Here is a 13,994-nt window from a genome sequence, read left to right on the forward strand (position 1 = left end):
ATGTCTATTAGCATGATAAATGGTTTTTCACCCTCTCACTCTAAATCTGGAGGTGTCTTTGTGTTTAAAATGAGTCTCTTGCAGACAGCAAGTCAATCGGTCTTGCTTTTTTTTTTTATCCAATCTGATACCCTGTGTCTTTTGATTGGGGCATTCAACTCATTTACATTCAGAATAACTATTGAAAGATATGAATTTAGTGCCTTTGTATTATCTGTAAAGTTAATATTTCTGTGTATTGTCTATGTTCCTTTCTGGTCTATGTTACTTTTGGTCTCTCTCTTTGCTTAAAGGACCCCTTTTAATATTTCTTGTAGGGCTGGTTTAGTGATCACAAATTATTTAGTTTCTGTTTGTCATGGAAGCTTTTTATCTCTCCTTCTATTTTGAATGACATCCTAGCTGGATAAGGTATTCTTGGATGCATATTTTTCTCATTCAGCACCCTGAATATATCATGCCAATCCTTTCTGGCCTGCCAAGTATCTGTGGATAGGTGTGATGCAAGTCTAATGTTTCTACCCTTTTAGGTTACATACCTCTTGTCCCGAGCTGCTTTCAGGATTTTTCTTTGTCTCTGAGATTTGCAAGTTTCACTGATATATGTCGGGGTGTTGACCTATTTTTATTGATTTTCAGGGGGGTTCTCTGTGCTCATGTACTTGAATGCCTGTTTCTTTCCCCAGATTAGAGAAGTTCTCTGGTATAATTTGCTCCAATATACCTTCTGCTCCTCTCTCTCTCTTTCTTCTTCTTCTGGGATCCCAATTATTCTAATATTGTTTCACTTTATGGTTTCACTTATCTCTCGAATTCTCCCTTCATGATCCAGTGGTTGTTTATCTCTCTTTTTCTCAGCTTCTTTATTCATGATCATTTTGTCTTCCATATCACTAATTCTCTCTTCTGCCTCATTTATCCTAGCAGTTAGAGCCTCCATTTTTTATTGCATCTCATTAATAGCTTTTTTAATTTTGACTTGATTAGATTTTAGTTTTATTTCTCCAGAAAGGGATTCTCTAGTGTCTTCTATACTTTTTTCAAGCCCAGCTAGTGTCTTTATAATTGTTATTCTGAACTCTAGCATCGACATCTTACTTATATCCATACTGATTAGGTCCCTGGCAGTCAGTATTGCCTCTTGTTCTCTGTTTTGAGGTGAGATTTTCCATCTTGTCCAGAGAAGAATAGATAAATGAGAGAACAAAATACTAAAATGGCAACAACAACCACAGAGACATATACAGTAAACAAAGCAGAAGAGACCCAAAACCAATAAATAAATAAATAAATAAAATTTTAAAAAGAGAGAGAGAATATAATCAGACAGGTGAACAGAATAGAGCAATATACTGGATCCTGTGTGTATTTTGGTCTGTTAGAAAACTAGATCCCAAAATTATAAAGAAAGAAAAACTTACATAGGTATAAAAATAAAATTTAATACAATGAAAGGATAGAATGTAACTGTAAAAAAGAAAATTAAAAGCAAAAAAAGAAACAAAAGAAAGCATATAAACAGACAGGTGAACAGAACAGAACAATATACTATATCCTGAGTGTATTTTGGTTCATTTGTTAGAAGAAGCTACATCTCAAAATTCTAAAGAAAGAAAAACGTGTATATATACAAAAATAAAATTAAATACATTTAAAGGAAAGAATGTAACTGTAAAGATGAAAATTAAAAAGTTTAACAAAACATAACAAAAAAAGAAGAAGAAAAGAGAGAGAGAATATAATTAGACAGGTGAAGAGAACAGAGCCATACAGTAGATTCTGGGTGTATTTTGTTTGTTAGAAGAAACTGCATCCCAAAATTGTAAAGAAAGAAACACCTATATTTATATGAAACCTATATATATATAACATATATATACAAATATAAAATTAAATATAATGAAAGGATAGAATGTAACTGTAAAAATAAAAATTAAAAAAGATTTTTAAGGGCACCTGGATGGCTCAGTTGTTAAGTGTCTGCCTTCGGCTCAGGTCATGATCCCAGGGTCCTGGGATCGAGTCCCACATCGGGCTCCCTGCTCTGTGGGAAGCCTGCTTCTCCCTCTCCCACTCCCCCTGCTTGTGTTCCTGCTCTCACTATGTCTCTCTCTGTCAAAAAAATAAATAAAATCTTTAAAAAAAAAAAAAAGATTTTTAAAAAAGAGTTGATAAAATAAGAAATTGGTTGGAAAACGGAAGAGAAAAAAATTAAAATTGAAAGACTAAAGAATCGTGGGGAAAAAAACCCATGAATTCTATATGCAATATTCCCCTAGTGCTGGAGTTTTGCAGTTCTCACTGAGGGGTAAACTTGGTCTTGGCCGCATGTTCTTGCTGATCTTCTGGGGGACGGGCATGTTCCTTTGATTCTCAGATGTCTTTGCCCCTGGTGGAATTGCACTGCCTTTGCCAGGGGACCAGGCTAACTAATCTGCTCCCGATTGCTCTATGTAGCTTTTGTTCCCTGAAGGCTTTTCACGCAGCTTTAGAGGATGAGAATGAAAATGGAGGCCTCCCATTCTCCATCCCTGGAGCCAAGAGCTTGGGGCCCCACTCCTCAGCCTGCATTCAGGGAAATCCAGTCAATCATTTCTGTCTCCCTGGTCTCCATCCGCACTCTGTGGTCACCCAGCCTGTGACTGAGTGTTTGTATCTCAGGCGTGGGAACCCAACTCCGAGGTTGTTTGCTCTGTCTCCCCTTTCTTTAGCTTTTGTGTGTCTACTATAGGTTTTTGCTTTGTGCTTGAGTCTTATTGAAGTTACAGTAATTGTAGTTGCATCATTTTTGCACATGAGTCTGATTGGTGAGATCAAGTGTCAAGTAGATTAAACAGTCCAGTTTAAGCTGATAGCAGCTTACCTTTGATTGTCTACAAAAGCCCCACCCTTTTACTCCCCCCCTTTTTTGTTTTGATATTATTATTTACCTCTTTTTATATTGTGTATTTATTAATAAATTATAGTAGCTACAATTATATGAATGCTTTTCCCTTTGCCCTTTGTGCTACAGTTAAGTGGTTAACATACCATCTAGAGTTTTTTAAGTCTGACTTTTGTATTAACCTATAGCAGCGTGTTGTATATTTTTGTATGTTTTTATGCCATTGATGCCATTAATCAAAGATGCCATTTTAGCATCTTTTCATTTCAGCTTGAATAGCTCCTTTCAGCATTTCTTGCAAGGCAGGTCTAGTGGTGATAAAGTCCCTCAGTTTTTTGTAAGAATTATTTTTATGTTCTGGATACAAGTTCTATGGGAGATATAAGTATTGCAGATATCTCCTGTAAGTCTTTAGCTTGCCTTTTACTCTCTTAGAGATGCATTTTGGCGAACAGACATTGTTCATTTTAATGTGATCTAATTTATCATTTTTTAAAAATGGTTTGCTTTTTAGGTTATGTTTAAGTAAGTAACCTTTGCCTCTTCCAAAGTTATAAATGCATGCTATGGTTTCTTCTAGTTTTATTGTGTACTTTCCATATTCAGCTTAAAATCCAGTTTGAATTTGGTCTTTGTGCATGTTATAAGATAGAGGTAATGGATAGAAAAACTTAACTGTGTAGAGGACCCAGAATTAGTATTAGTGCTAATGGAAATGCAGTGTACTATGAAAGGAGCATCTCAAATTAGTTGAAAAAAATATAAACTTTTAAATAAACATTGTTGAGCTAATTGGATAGCTATGCGGAAATACATAAAATTGGATCAATTTCTTACAAGGATAAATTCCAAATGGAGAATTTGAGTGTTAATTTAAATGTAAGTGTTAGAAGGAAACCTGCATAAATTATTTTCTAACTGGGGCATAAAAAGTGGCTGAATTCCATTATCAGGAAAGTGCAAGATATCCTTTACAACCACTAGAATAGCTAAAATTTAAATGACTGATAATAATTGGTGATGGGAGGTATGTGGAACTCTCATACAGTGCTGGTAGAACTATATATTTGTATCATTACTTTCACAAGCTATTTGGCAGTTTCTTTCAAAATTATGTATATGCCTATATGGCTACCCTATGACTTAGAAATTTTACTTTTTTTACCTACTCAAGAGAAATGAATGTGTATGTCCACCAAAACTCTTATTACAAGGATGTCCATAATAGCTTTATTTACAATAACCCAAACCTTAAAACAACTTCATGTCCATCAATACAAGAATTGATTTAATAAATTATTATATATGTATACAATGGGAAAAAAAAGAACAAACTCTTGGTGGAAGCAAAAACATGCATTAATCTTAAAAATATCTGGTGAGTGATAGAAGCCAGATTCAAGAAAGTAGTTTTCGTATTCTTTCATTTGTTCACGTCCATAAATTCAAGAACAGGTAAAATTATACTATGATGATAGAAGTTAGAACAATAACTTTGAGAGTGGGTGGTTACCTGAAGAAACTCACTGGGTTAATGGAAATCTGTGTTTTATCTGGGATGGTGGTTATATAGGTTTATACGTTTCTCAAATCACATCAAACTGTATACTTAACATATATTTATTTTATTATATATGAATTATACTTCAATTAAGAAGATAAAGTAATTTGGGGTGCCTGGGTGGCTGATTCGGTTAAGCATCCAACTCTTGATTTCGGCTCAGGTCATGATCTTAGAGTTGTGAGATGGAGCCCCACTTTGGGCTCTGTGCTGGGTGTGGAGCCTGCTTAAGATTCTCTCTCTTTCTGCCCCTCCCCCCTCCCTCTCTAAAAAAAAAGAAGATAAAATAATTATATTTCAACTCATAATGAATGTTGGATCTAGTTAATAATAATCAATGGAGACTAAGATTGTCAGATAAAAGATTGAAGGGAAACTGTATCTTGTATAAAATAAATCTGAGAACAAAAATATCTATGTGATCGATCTTGACATCATTAAAACTAGGAAAACATGTGCCTTCAGATATTCCAATAGAATTGGGTCAGATTACCCTTTCTAAACTTACACCTCTATTTTATAATAGTAGTATTGATTATGAATTTTGAAGTAACATTAGCTAATAAGTTTTGGAAGAATCCCATCAAAAATAATTGTTAGTGGGGCTCCTGGGTGGCTCAGTCATTAAGCGTCTGCCTTTGGCTCAGGTCATGATCTCAGGGTCCTGGGATCTGGCCCTGCATCAAGCTCCCTGCTCAGTGGGAAGCCTGCTTCTCCCTCTGCCTGCTGCTCCCCCTGCTTGTGCTCTTTCTCTCTCTCTGACAAATAAATAAATAAAATCTTTAAAAAAATAATTTTTGGTTAAGGTATTTGTATACTGGGGTGCCTGGGTGGCTCAGTCAGTTAAGCATCTGCCTTTGGCTCAGGTCATGATCCCAGAGTCCTGGGATCAAGCCCCACATCAGGTTCCCTGCTCAGCGGGGAAAGTGCTTCCCCCTCTCCCTCTGCCACTCCCCCTGCTTGTGGTCCCTTGCTCTCTCTCTGTCAAAAAAAAAAAAAACAAAAAAAACAACTTTAAAGATATTTGAATACTGAAGGGTCCCATAAAAAGAAATGTCTTTTGCATAATCCCTTCAGGGAAAACACATAGTATAGTGAACATTCTTTGTTTGGTAGGGAGTGGAGATTACCATTCCTATACACTCAAGAAAATAGGTATGCAGCCAGAAAAAGCATAAAAGCATCATAAGTCCTGCAAACTAAATAGATGCACAAGAAAAATTTCATCAACATCAGTGGCCATTCAGTTAAACACAGTAAACTTTCACTGGCCCACTAAAGGCAGCAGAAATGAGTAAGACACGGGATCTGTTCTTGCTGTGATTTGTAACATACTGGGCAAATAAGACAAACAGAGAAATGATTCATTGAGAGAGAGCGTCAAAAAAGGTATCCATAAGGTGACTTGGGTATTCAGAGAGGGAGAATTTGTACAGCAATGGTGTGGGTCGCTGGGGAGGTGATAGTGGAAGTGGAGAGCAAAAGAGGAAAGGGACAGAGAAAGATTAGGAGAGGAAGGAGAAGAAGGGAGAGTTGTGATGTCTCTTGAGTACACATCTTGACAGACCTACAGGTGGCTGCGTGTGAGCTGTGACTATCACAGAGCCAGGGATTTCCTTATTTTCTGATTTGTATGGACACTGTATATGGATGTACTCTACAAAGGCCAAGACAGCCATAACTGAGTTTGAAATGAACACGGTCCACTTGGGAAAGTAATATGTCCATAGAGGAAAATACCAAGTGTCCACCATCCATTTGGCTGCTATTTCTGCTTAATTTTAGTAAACAGTAAATGGGAGTTTTAGATCCAAATATCTGTGAACTTTCAGCTGAAGTGTTTCTAGTCCGCCTTGACTAATTTAAGCTAACCATAAGATTTGAGAACAGTCATGTTTTTAAATTTTGCTGTACTGAGCCTCTTGGGACAGGCTTCTTGGAGCATGGAAATGCCATTCCCTGTCATGAGAGAAATCTCTTGTTCAGGATCATTATCCTCTGACTGAGGTAGAAACCAAGCTGGAGGCACCAGGAAGGATGACACTGAAGGAAAGAGAGCTGCCGTACGTCGAAGATGGACAAGGCAGGAAAGCAAGGGCATGCAGAGCATGAAGGGGGAGAAATGTCGACAACATTCTAAAGTAAGACCTCAGGAGGGCCAATATTTTAGACTTTGAGGTTACAAAAATTGTGCTTGCAACATTTATGAACATAAGTCCGATTGTTGAGATCAAAGGTCAAGTCTCTGCAGAATTTCTGACACACCATATATGATAACTGCAGAATGTCATCTGTAATAAGAAGGAACATAGAAAATAACCCAGTGATCTAAGTTCTGTAAAGACAGGTCAAACCTGGCACTAGTTCTGTCTGAAAATTTAATTAGGCATCAGGATAGGTTACGGGATGGCTTTGCAGCTTATACCTACCAAAAGGACGGAGGCAGGGAGATGCAGAAATCACTGACCCCCTTCATAGTTGTTTGCCTGAGGTCCCTAACAACCCTCAATTCTCTATAGCTGCTTCATTCCTGTTCCTGGTAGAAGATTAGCAACTAGTGCTTTAGTGTCTGCAGAGTTCAGATCTGTTTGGTCAGTTTTATTGGGAATATAGAACACCCCTCTTCTTCTTCCTGTCTCATTGTCCCCCATCCTCTTCTGTCTGCATGCACAGGGACCTGAGCTCAGGGGCATTCTGCTCTTTGGTTCCTCTCCTGGATTACCCTGAGCAGAGATACGAAATTGCTGAAGTACTCTCCTAAGAATGTTCCAAGAATCTCACAGTACCTCCCCTGACCCTCTAACTTACCCTGGAAGATCTTTAAAGTCATGCATGACTCGAACTTCTGGGCAACACAGGAACCAAAGCCTCTTCTACAACGATCTGTCCGTGTGCGAAGGTGGCACGTCATGCACTTCAGTGGTGTCACTGCTGGAGAGCGGAGAGCTGCTGTGAGTGAGACCAGGGGGACTTTCCCAGGAGCTGGAATTATCTAGACCCGATTGTGGGAGGTGGGGGCGGGGTGCAAGGTGTGGATGAAGAGCTGGTGGTGGGTAGTAAAGAGTTGGGAGCTCTTACCAACTTCCTATCCCAGAGAAATGCCATTGTGAGAAGAAAAGGATTCTTCTGGTCCCTATTTCAGTCCTTTTAACTGGGGTAATTTAGAGCAGTGATTTAGCCTCCATGGCGTTGGTTTTTCCAGTTTTAAAATGGTTCTATGAATGATGGCCTAGCCTACCTGACTGACAGCACTGTAGATCAGTGGGAGTGTAATAATGAGGGTGAGTGCTTGAAAATATTTTACCCCAAGCTAGTGTTGCTCACATTTGCTGCTTAGATATTGTTAGGTAATATGCTCTGTAATTTTGAACTTCGAACTGAATATGTAAAGTCCTTATGAATTAGGACGTAGGTAGTGACATTTTATGTGGTATTGTGGGGTGAGCTCATTGAAATACAGGGTTTTTTTTTAAGATTTTATTTATTTATTTGACAGAGACACAGTGAGAAAGGGAACACAAGCAGGGGGAGTGGGAGAGAGAGAAGCAGGCTTTCCACTGAGCAGGGAGCCCGATGTGGGGCTTGATCCCAGGATCCTGGGATCATGACCTGAGCCGAAGGCAGACGCTTAACGACTGAGCCACCCAGGTGCCCCTGAAATACAGGTTTAATAAAAGAAATAAATAAGCAAAAAACCTCTCCCTGGTGCACCTAAATGCGAAAGGAAAGTAGCTTTTATCAAGCATTTCATTGGGCCATGTTCTCTCACTTTGTATCTGATTTAATCATCACAAAACTTTGTATTTCCCCATTTCTCAGATGAGCAACCAAAGGTACAGAGATTTTAAGACAGCGACTGAAGCATTTAACAAACAAACAAACAAAAACCTCTGATTCTAGAGCATCCGATATTTCCTCTCCTATAATCATTTGTTTTCATATAAAGTCCCTGATAAGGGTATCAAAAGCCATTGTCCGGCACTGAAAGAAGCTACAAAATTATCCATTATAGACTGACCAGCTCTGTCAGCAGATGGGATACAGATTTATGGATGAAAGGATGTCCTCAGAAAAATCTTGCTAGGATTTTGAATTATAGGGAATGGTAGAGACAAAATGGAGAAAGAATATGAAGGGGCAGCCGTAGAGGCTTGAGCCCCTGGTGAGGAATGGCAGAATGTTGAGAAGGTCAGAAAAGATGGCCCATAAGGCAGAAGGAGCATTCTTCTTCTCCTTCTTCCTCCTCTTCTTCCTCCTGTCTCATTGTCCCCCATCCTCTTCTGTCTGCATGCACAGGGACCTGAGCTCAGGGGTATTCTTCTTCTCCTTCTTCCTCCTCTTCTTCCTCCTGTCTCATTGTCCCCCATCCTCTTCTGTCTGCATGCACAGGGACCTTAGCTCAGGGGCATTCTGCTCTTTGGTTCCTCTCCTGGAATGGCTTCCCCTCCCTCATAAATATGGTCAAGGCTCAGCCCTCCATGGGTACCTACGGTACCTGTAGAGTTTCCAGGGGCTCCCTACAGCCTGTCTCTGGAGCCCATTTCTCAGGTCTGTGACTCACCTACAATGAAGCAGAAAAGGAAGAAAACCATCAAGAAGTGTTTGTCCATTCTGAGCCAGAAGTCCCTTGCACAGGAAGAAGCCAGGAACTGCAAGAACGGCTCTTCAGGTTATAGGGATGAAACCTTCATCACAGGGCAGGGATTATTCATGCCTAAAGGGAACCAATCACACAAGGTTTCCTCTGGAAGCTCAAGTTTATTCTCTCTCTACCCCATAGTAAATTATAATGATAATTAATAAATTTGGGGGTTTACATTAAGCTTTTTTTTTTAAATAAAATCTTTCTCATAGTAATTATTGTTATAGTTATGATGTTATCATTCTTATCCTAATTTTACAGAGGAGGAAACAGGCTTGGTGAGGTCTAGCATCTTACCCATGATTACATAGTGAGTGGAGGCCACACTTGTAACCATCTTGATTCAATACCTCTTGGAGATATTTTTTTAAGATTTTATTTTTTTATTTGAGAAAGTGAGAGCACAGAGGGAGAGGAAGAGGGAGAAGCAGACTCCCCGCTGATCAGGAAGCCCAATGCGGGACTTGATCCCAGGAACCCAGGATCATGATGTGAGCCCAAGGCAGTCACTTAACCAACTGAGCCACCCAGGCGCCCCTGCCTCTTAAAGATTTATTCATACATTCAGCAAACATTTACTGGGAACTTTTGTGTTCCAGGCACAGTCCCATGTGTGAAAGTAGGACAATGTATAAGTCAGGAAAGCTCATGTAGCTCCTCACCCTATGGGTGAGAAACAGGAGAGTGAAAGAGACTTAATCTATGATCAAGCTGGGCTTTCAACCTAGAACTTCTGATTCTCAGCCCAGGACTACTTCACCTTAGCAGAAATGTGTTCTCCACAGCCAGAGACTGTTTATTCTGTAGGGCTATGAAATCCCCCTTAGAATTATCACACAACGTGATCTTTACCAAATTTATATTGTGAACCAGCTGGTTTTTCTATGATTTAGGTATCTTTCTCTACAAAAGTTAACTCAGTTAAGGTTCACCATGGGTAAAACTCTGGCCAGTCCTGGCATTCTAGGGTTCCTAAACCTGTCAGGGAGCTGATGGCACCTTGGCTGGAATATAGGAATCTTCCATTCAGCGCTAATTTAATGGCATGTTCTTTCTTGTAGGAACAATATGTTCATTAAAACATATCAAGTCTGACATTTTTAGACATCAGGTGAGGATTGGGTGACATAGGTCTTAGTTCAAATGCCACAGAGTTTACAATGTTTTTTTTCTATCACCACTCAGAGTGTGGAGCCCATCTTTGCCTAAGAAGAGAGCCAAAAGCCTTAGACAGGGAATTGGTTTCTTTGAAAAGAATTGGTTGTAGAATGGAGAACAAGACTCTGAACCTAATTTTCTATTCTGTCATATTGCAGGAGAGAATCTTAAAAACTGGATGGCATTTTTCATGACTTTCCAGAGGCTTATCAAGAAGGCAAAGCCCTGAACCTTTGGTGCTTGGGTTTACAAGGCTATCGGAGCATTTCATTTGTCACCCATTTTCTCTGCTTTATCTGTTTAAAGAGAATGACTCTAAAATCATAGCAAAAGAAGCAAAGGACATGATAGGTTAAACTGCAGTTGGTTTTTAGTGCCTACTCTTCTTCCTTAGCAGAGGCTTTCTGAAAGGCCCACTGAGTTTTTTTTAAATTATTATTATGTTATGTTAATCACCATACATTACATCATTAGTTTTTGATGTAGTGTTCCATGATTCTTTATTTGTGTATAACACCCAGTGCTCCATGCAGAACATGCCCTCTTTAATACCCATCACCAGGCTGACCCATCCCCCACCCCCCTCCCCTCTAGAACCCTCAGTTTGTTTCTCAGAGTCCATAGTCTCTCCTGGTTCATCTCCCCCGGCCCACTGAGTTTTGAATCTCTTTTCTACTGGATTATTTCCAGTTAGGATTGTGGAATTTTGCAGTTCTACCCAAACACTGGGGTCCTCTGACTTACTCCTCATCTTCCCCCAGTACCTTATCCATCAAATTTTCTCTTGAAAACAACTTCTTTCTTAATTTAGCATGACATAGGAAAGAATAAGTATTAGAACTACTGGAGGCAGTGTGATACAATGGAAAGAGGATTTTCCTGGGAGTCTGGAGACCTTTGGTTGATTACTATGTAATTCACAGCATCTTTAGCAAGGCATTTATCTGTGATGTTAGATTTCAGCCATAACATTCTATGGTTTCATAATGTAAATCATGAGGATGGTTACTAAGTTCTGTTATTCTGACCTAGCAGTTTGCTTGGCACGTGATGATGTGCTGAACATATGATGGCTCAATGAAGGAGGGAATGAATGAAGGATAAACAACACATGATACCACTATCCACTATCTCACTGATACAGAGTCCCAAATTAATGCACTCCATGATAAGATGGCCATCCACTCAGCATAGATGCCATTTGCCCCACTCTAGGGAGGAGAAAGCGGAACATTGTGTCCTCATATTCATGGTCTCTCTTGGCTTCAGGGTGGGTAACTGAGATCTTGATGATACCACAGATGAGCAACCTCTTAACTTGTGCTTCTAAATGCTGCCCTTTGTTTTGGGGAATGGACCTTGGCATAGCATCAGAAACCGGGCTACTTTGTTCCTGGGCTCCCAGGGGCAGCAATGATTTTCCAGAGGGTGTATAGAGACTAGAGTGTGAGATAATGATCGTTTAAAAAATCCGGTGGAGAGGGAAATCACCCTTACACATCCAATTGCTGGTGGGAAAAGAGATGAAGGAAAGAACAAAACCAGCATTTACTGAGTGCTTGCTACGTGCCACACACGAGGCTAGCCACTTCTACTTAGATCGTTTCATGGAGCCCTCACAACACCCTGGTGGTGAAGTGTCCATCAAGGAGCCCAGCTGAGGTTCAAGCATAGATCAGTGTCACTAAAATTCTGGCTTCATTCACAATATTGCTGTTAATATAATGCTTTAGATGAAAAGTCCCAGTGGCTAATGAAAATTTTCAAAAAACCGTTTAGAACTGTTTATGGACTGATCTTATGCATGTGAGTGGCAGATTTTTGTTAACACCTTACCTTCATTCCTGAGCAAAATTTATTAATATGGGGTCTAGTGTCCTCTTAGCTTCATGGGTTCTATGAACCCTGATAGAAAATTTTATATTTTTCATTAACTTCTTGTCAGAGAGCAAGAATTTCTGTCCCTTTCATGGTCCTTTTGGCCAGACTAAAAATCAAATTGACATGAAACATTAACAGGAGAAAAATCAAATTTAATAGCATACATATGGGGAATCTACTCAGACATGGAAATTCCAAAGACAGGCAGGCAAAATGAGGTATATATGTTCACCCAAACTAAGGAGAAGGAGGTAGGAGTCTGGGACTTCAGAGGAAAGGAATGCAATTTACTGGAACATAAAAAAAGAGAGTAAATGTTTGGTAAACAGGTTTGTTGGGGCATTCAGAAACAGTGGGACATAGAGGGCTAGGTTCCTCCCCATCTACCATACCCAGTTCTTATCATACTGTAGTTTTATCTACAGTGAGAGCTCTCTTCCTGGAGCAGGTCCTCCATCTAAATTCTTTTAGGCAGTTGAGAGGTGGGTAAAGAACTTTTCCTGAATCTGCTGGCTTGTGATTGATTGCTTTTTTTAAATTTAGATTTTATTTATTTATTTGAGAGAGAGAAAGATCAGGATTAGGGGGGAGAAGCAGAAGGAGAGGGAGAAGCAGACTCCCCACTGAGCAGGGAGCCCAAGGTGGGCCTGGATCCCAGGACCCTGAGATCATGACCTGAGCCAAAGGCAGACGCTTAACTGAGCCACCCAGGAGCCCTGATGGATTGCTTTTTGACTCAAAATAATCTTCATGCCAAAATAGTCCAACTTGGGGTGGCCTGCTCTTGGCTCATACACTCTAAAGGATATTTATCATTTCCTTCCATATTTAATGTTGGCAACAAACTGCAAAATGTTAACAGTGCCCAAGACTTTATTACTAATAGAAGTAAGTGAAAGAACAGGAATTGGATGTTTTCATTTGCATCTTTGAACTTACTAGGACACAAAGGCCACAGTGGTTATGTGTGTGTGTGTAAATATTCTCATGAATGCAAGTATGAAGCCAGATAAAATGAAAGTGCATCTCACTTCTGTCTGTCTGGAAGATTAGGAATTTTTCCTAAGAAAGCTCAGTTTGAAAAACTTGGCATGTTTCTGGGGCACCTGGGTGGCTCAGTGGGTTGGGCATCTGCCTTTTGGCTAGGGTCATGATCTCAGGGTCCTAGGTTCAAGCCCTGTATCAGGCTCCCTGCCCAGCAGGGAGTCTGCTTCTCATTCTCCCTCTGCCCCGCCCCCCACTCATGCCTCTCAAATGAGTAAATAAAAAAATCTTTCTCAAAAAGGAGAAAAAGGGCGCCTGGGTGGCTCAGATGGTTAAGCGTCTGCCTTCGGCTCAGGTCATGATCTCAGGGTCCTGGGATCAAGTCCCGCATCGGATTCCCTGCTCAGTGCAGAGCCTGCTTCTCCCTCTCCCTCTGCCACGCCCTCTGCTTGTGCTCTTCTGTCTATCTCTCTGTCAAATAAATAAATAAAATCTTTAGAAAAAAAAAAGGAGAAAAAATTGGCATGTTTCTAAATGGAGCTGTGCCATTTCACAAAACCCTTTTCTTGGGGCTTCCATACATTTTCTTTCTTTCTTTCTTTTTTTTAAAGATTTTATTTATTTATTTGACACAGAGAGAGAAAGCACAAGTAGGCAGAGCAGCAGGCAGAGAGAGAGGGAGAAGTAGGCTCTCCACCCAGCAGGGAGCCGGACACGGGGCTCGATCCCAGGACCCGGGGATCATGACCTGAGCCGAAGGCAGCCGCCCAACCCACTGAGCCACCCAGGCGCCCCTTCTGTACATTTTCTTACCAGCTTGCTAGATGAAAAGAAGCTCTACTTATATTGGATAAACTTTAATGAACCATGTTGGCACTGATTTG

At 40.0% G+C, this 13,994-nt stretch overlaps 1 protein-coding gene and 1 pseudogene across 1 annotated transcript; one reads left to right on the forward strand and one right to left on the reverse strand.

The window, feature by feature from the left end:
• LOC123857681 (large ribosomal subunit protein uL11-like) overlaps positions 1–13,994 on the forward strand; it is a 76,352-nt pseudogene that overhangs the window by 36,828 nt on the left and 25,530 nt on the right.
• Positions 6,612–9,055, reverse strand: PATE3 (prostate and testis expressed 3). The gene is made up of 3 exons (XM_045894747.1): positions 9,007–9,055; positions 7,254–7,376; positions 6,612–6,736 (listed from the first exon to the last, which is right to left on the reverse strand). The coding sequence occupies exons 1-3, from the start codon at positions 9,053–9,055 to the stop codon at positions 6,612–6,614; spliced, it is 297 nt and encodes a 98-aa protein (XP_045750703.1).

The sequence above is a fragment of the Mirounga angustirostris genome, unplaced genomic scaffold (assembly GCF_029215605.1).
Source record: "Mirounga angustirostris isolate CCGP_5_RB_7025 unplaced genomic scaffold, mMirAng1.0.hap1 SCAF_13, whole genome shotgun sequence".
Lineage (NCBI taxonomy): Eukaryota > Metazoa > Chordata > Mammalia > Carnivora > Phocidae > Mirounga > Mirounga angustirostris.

Excerpts from the sequence above, each read along its gene's own strand:
- PATE3 (XM_045894747.1), bottom strand. The coding sequence starts at position 9,055 with ATGGACAAACACTTCTTGATGGTTTTCTTCCTTTTCTGCTTCATTGTA. Across the intron at positions 7,377-9,006 it reads CCTTTTCTGCTTCATTGTAG|CAGTGACACCACTGAAGTGC; the intron begins GTGAGTCACAGA and ends TCCGCTCTCCAG. Across the intron at positions 6,737-7,253 it reads GACTTTAAAGATCTTCCAGG|ATGACATTCTGCAGTTATCA; the intron begins GTAAGTTAGAGG and ends TTCTTATTACAG.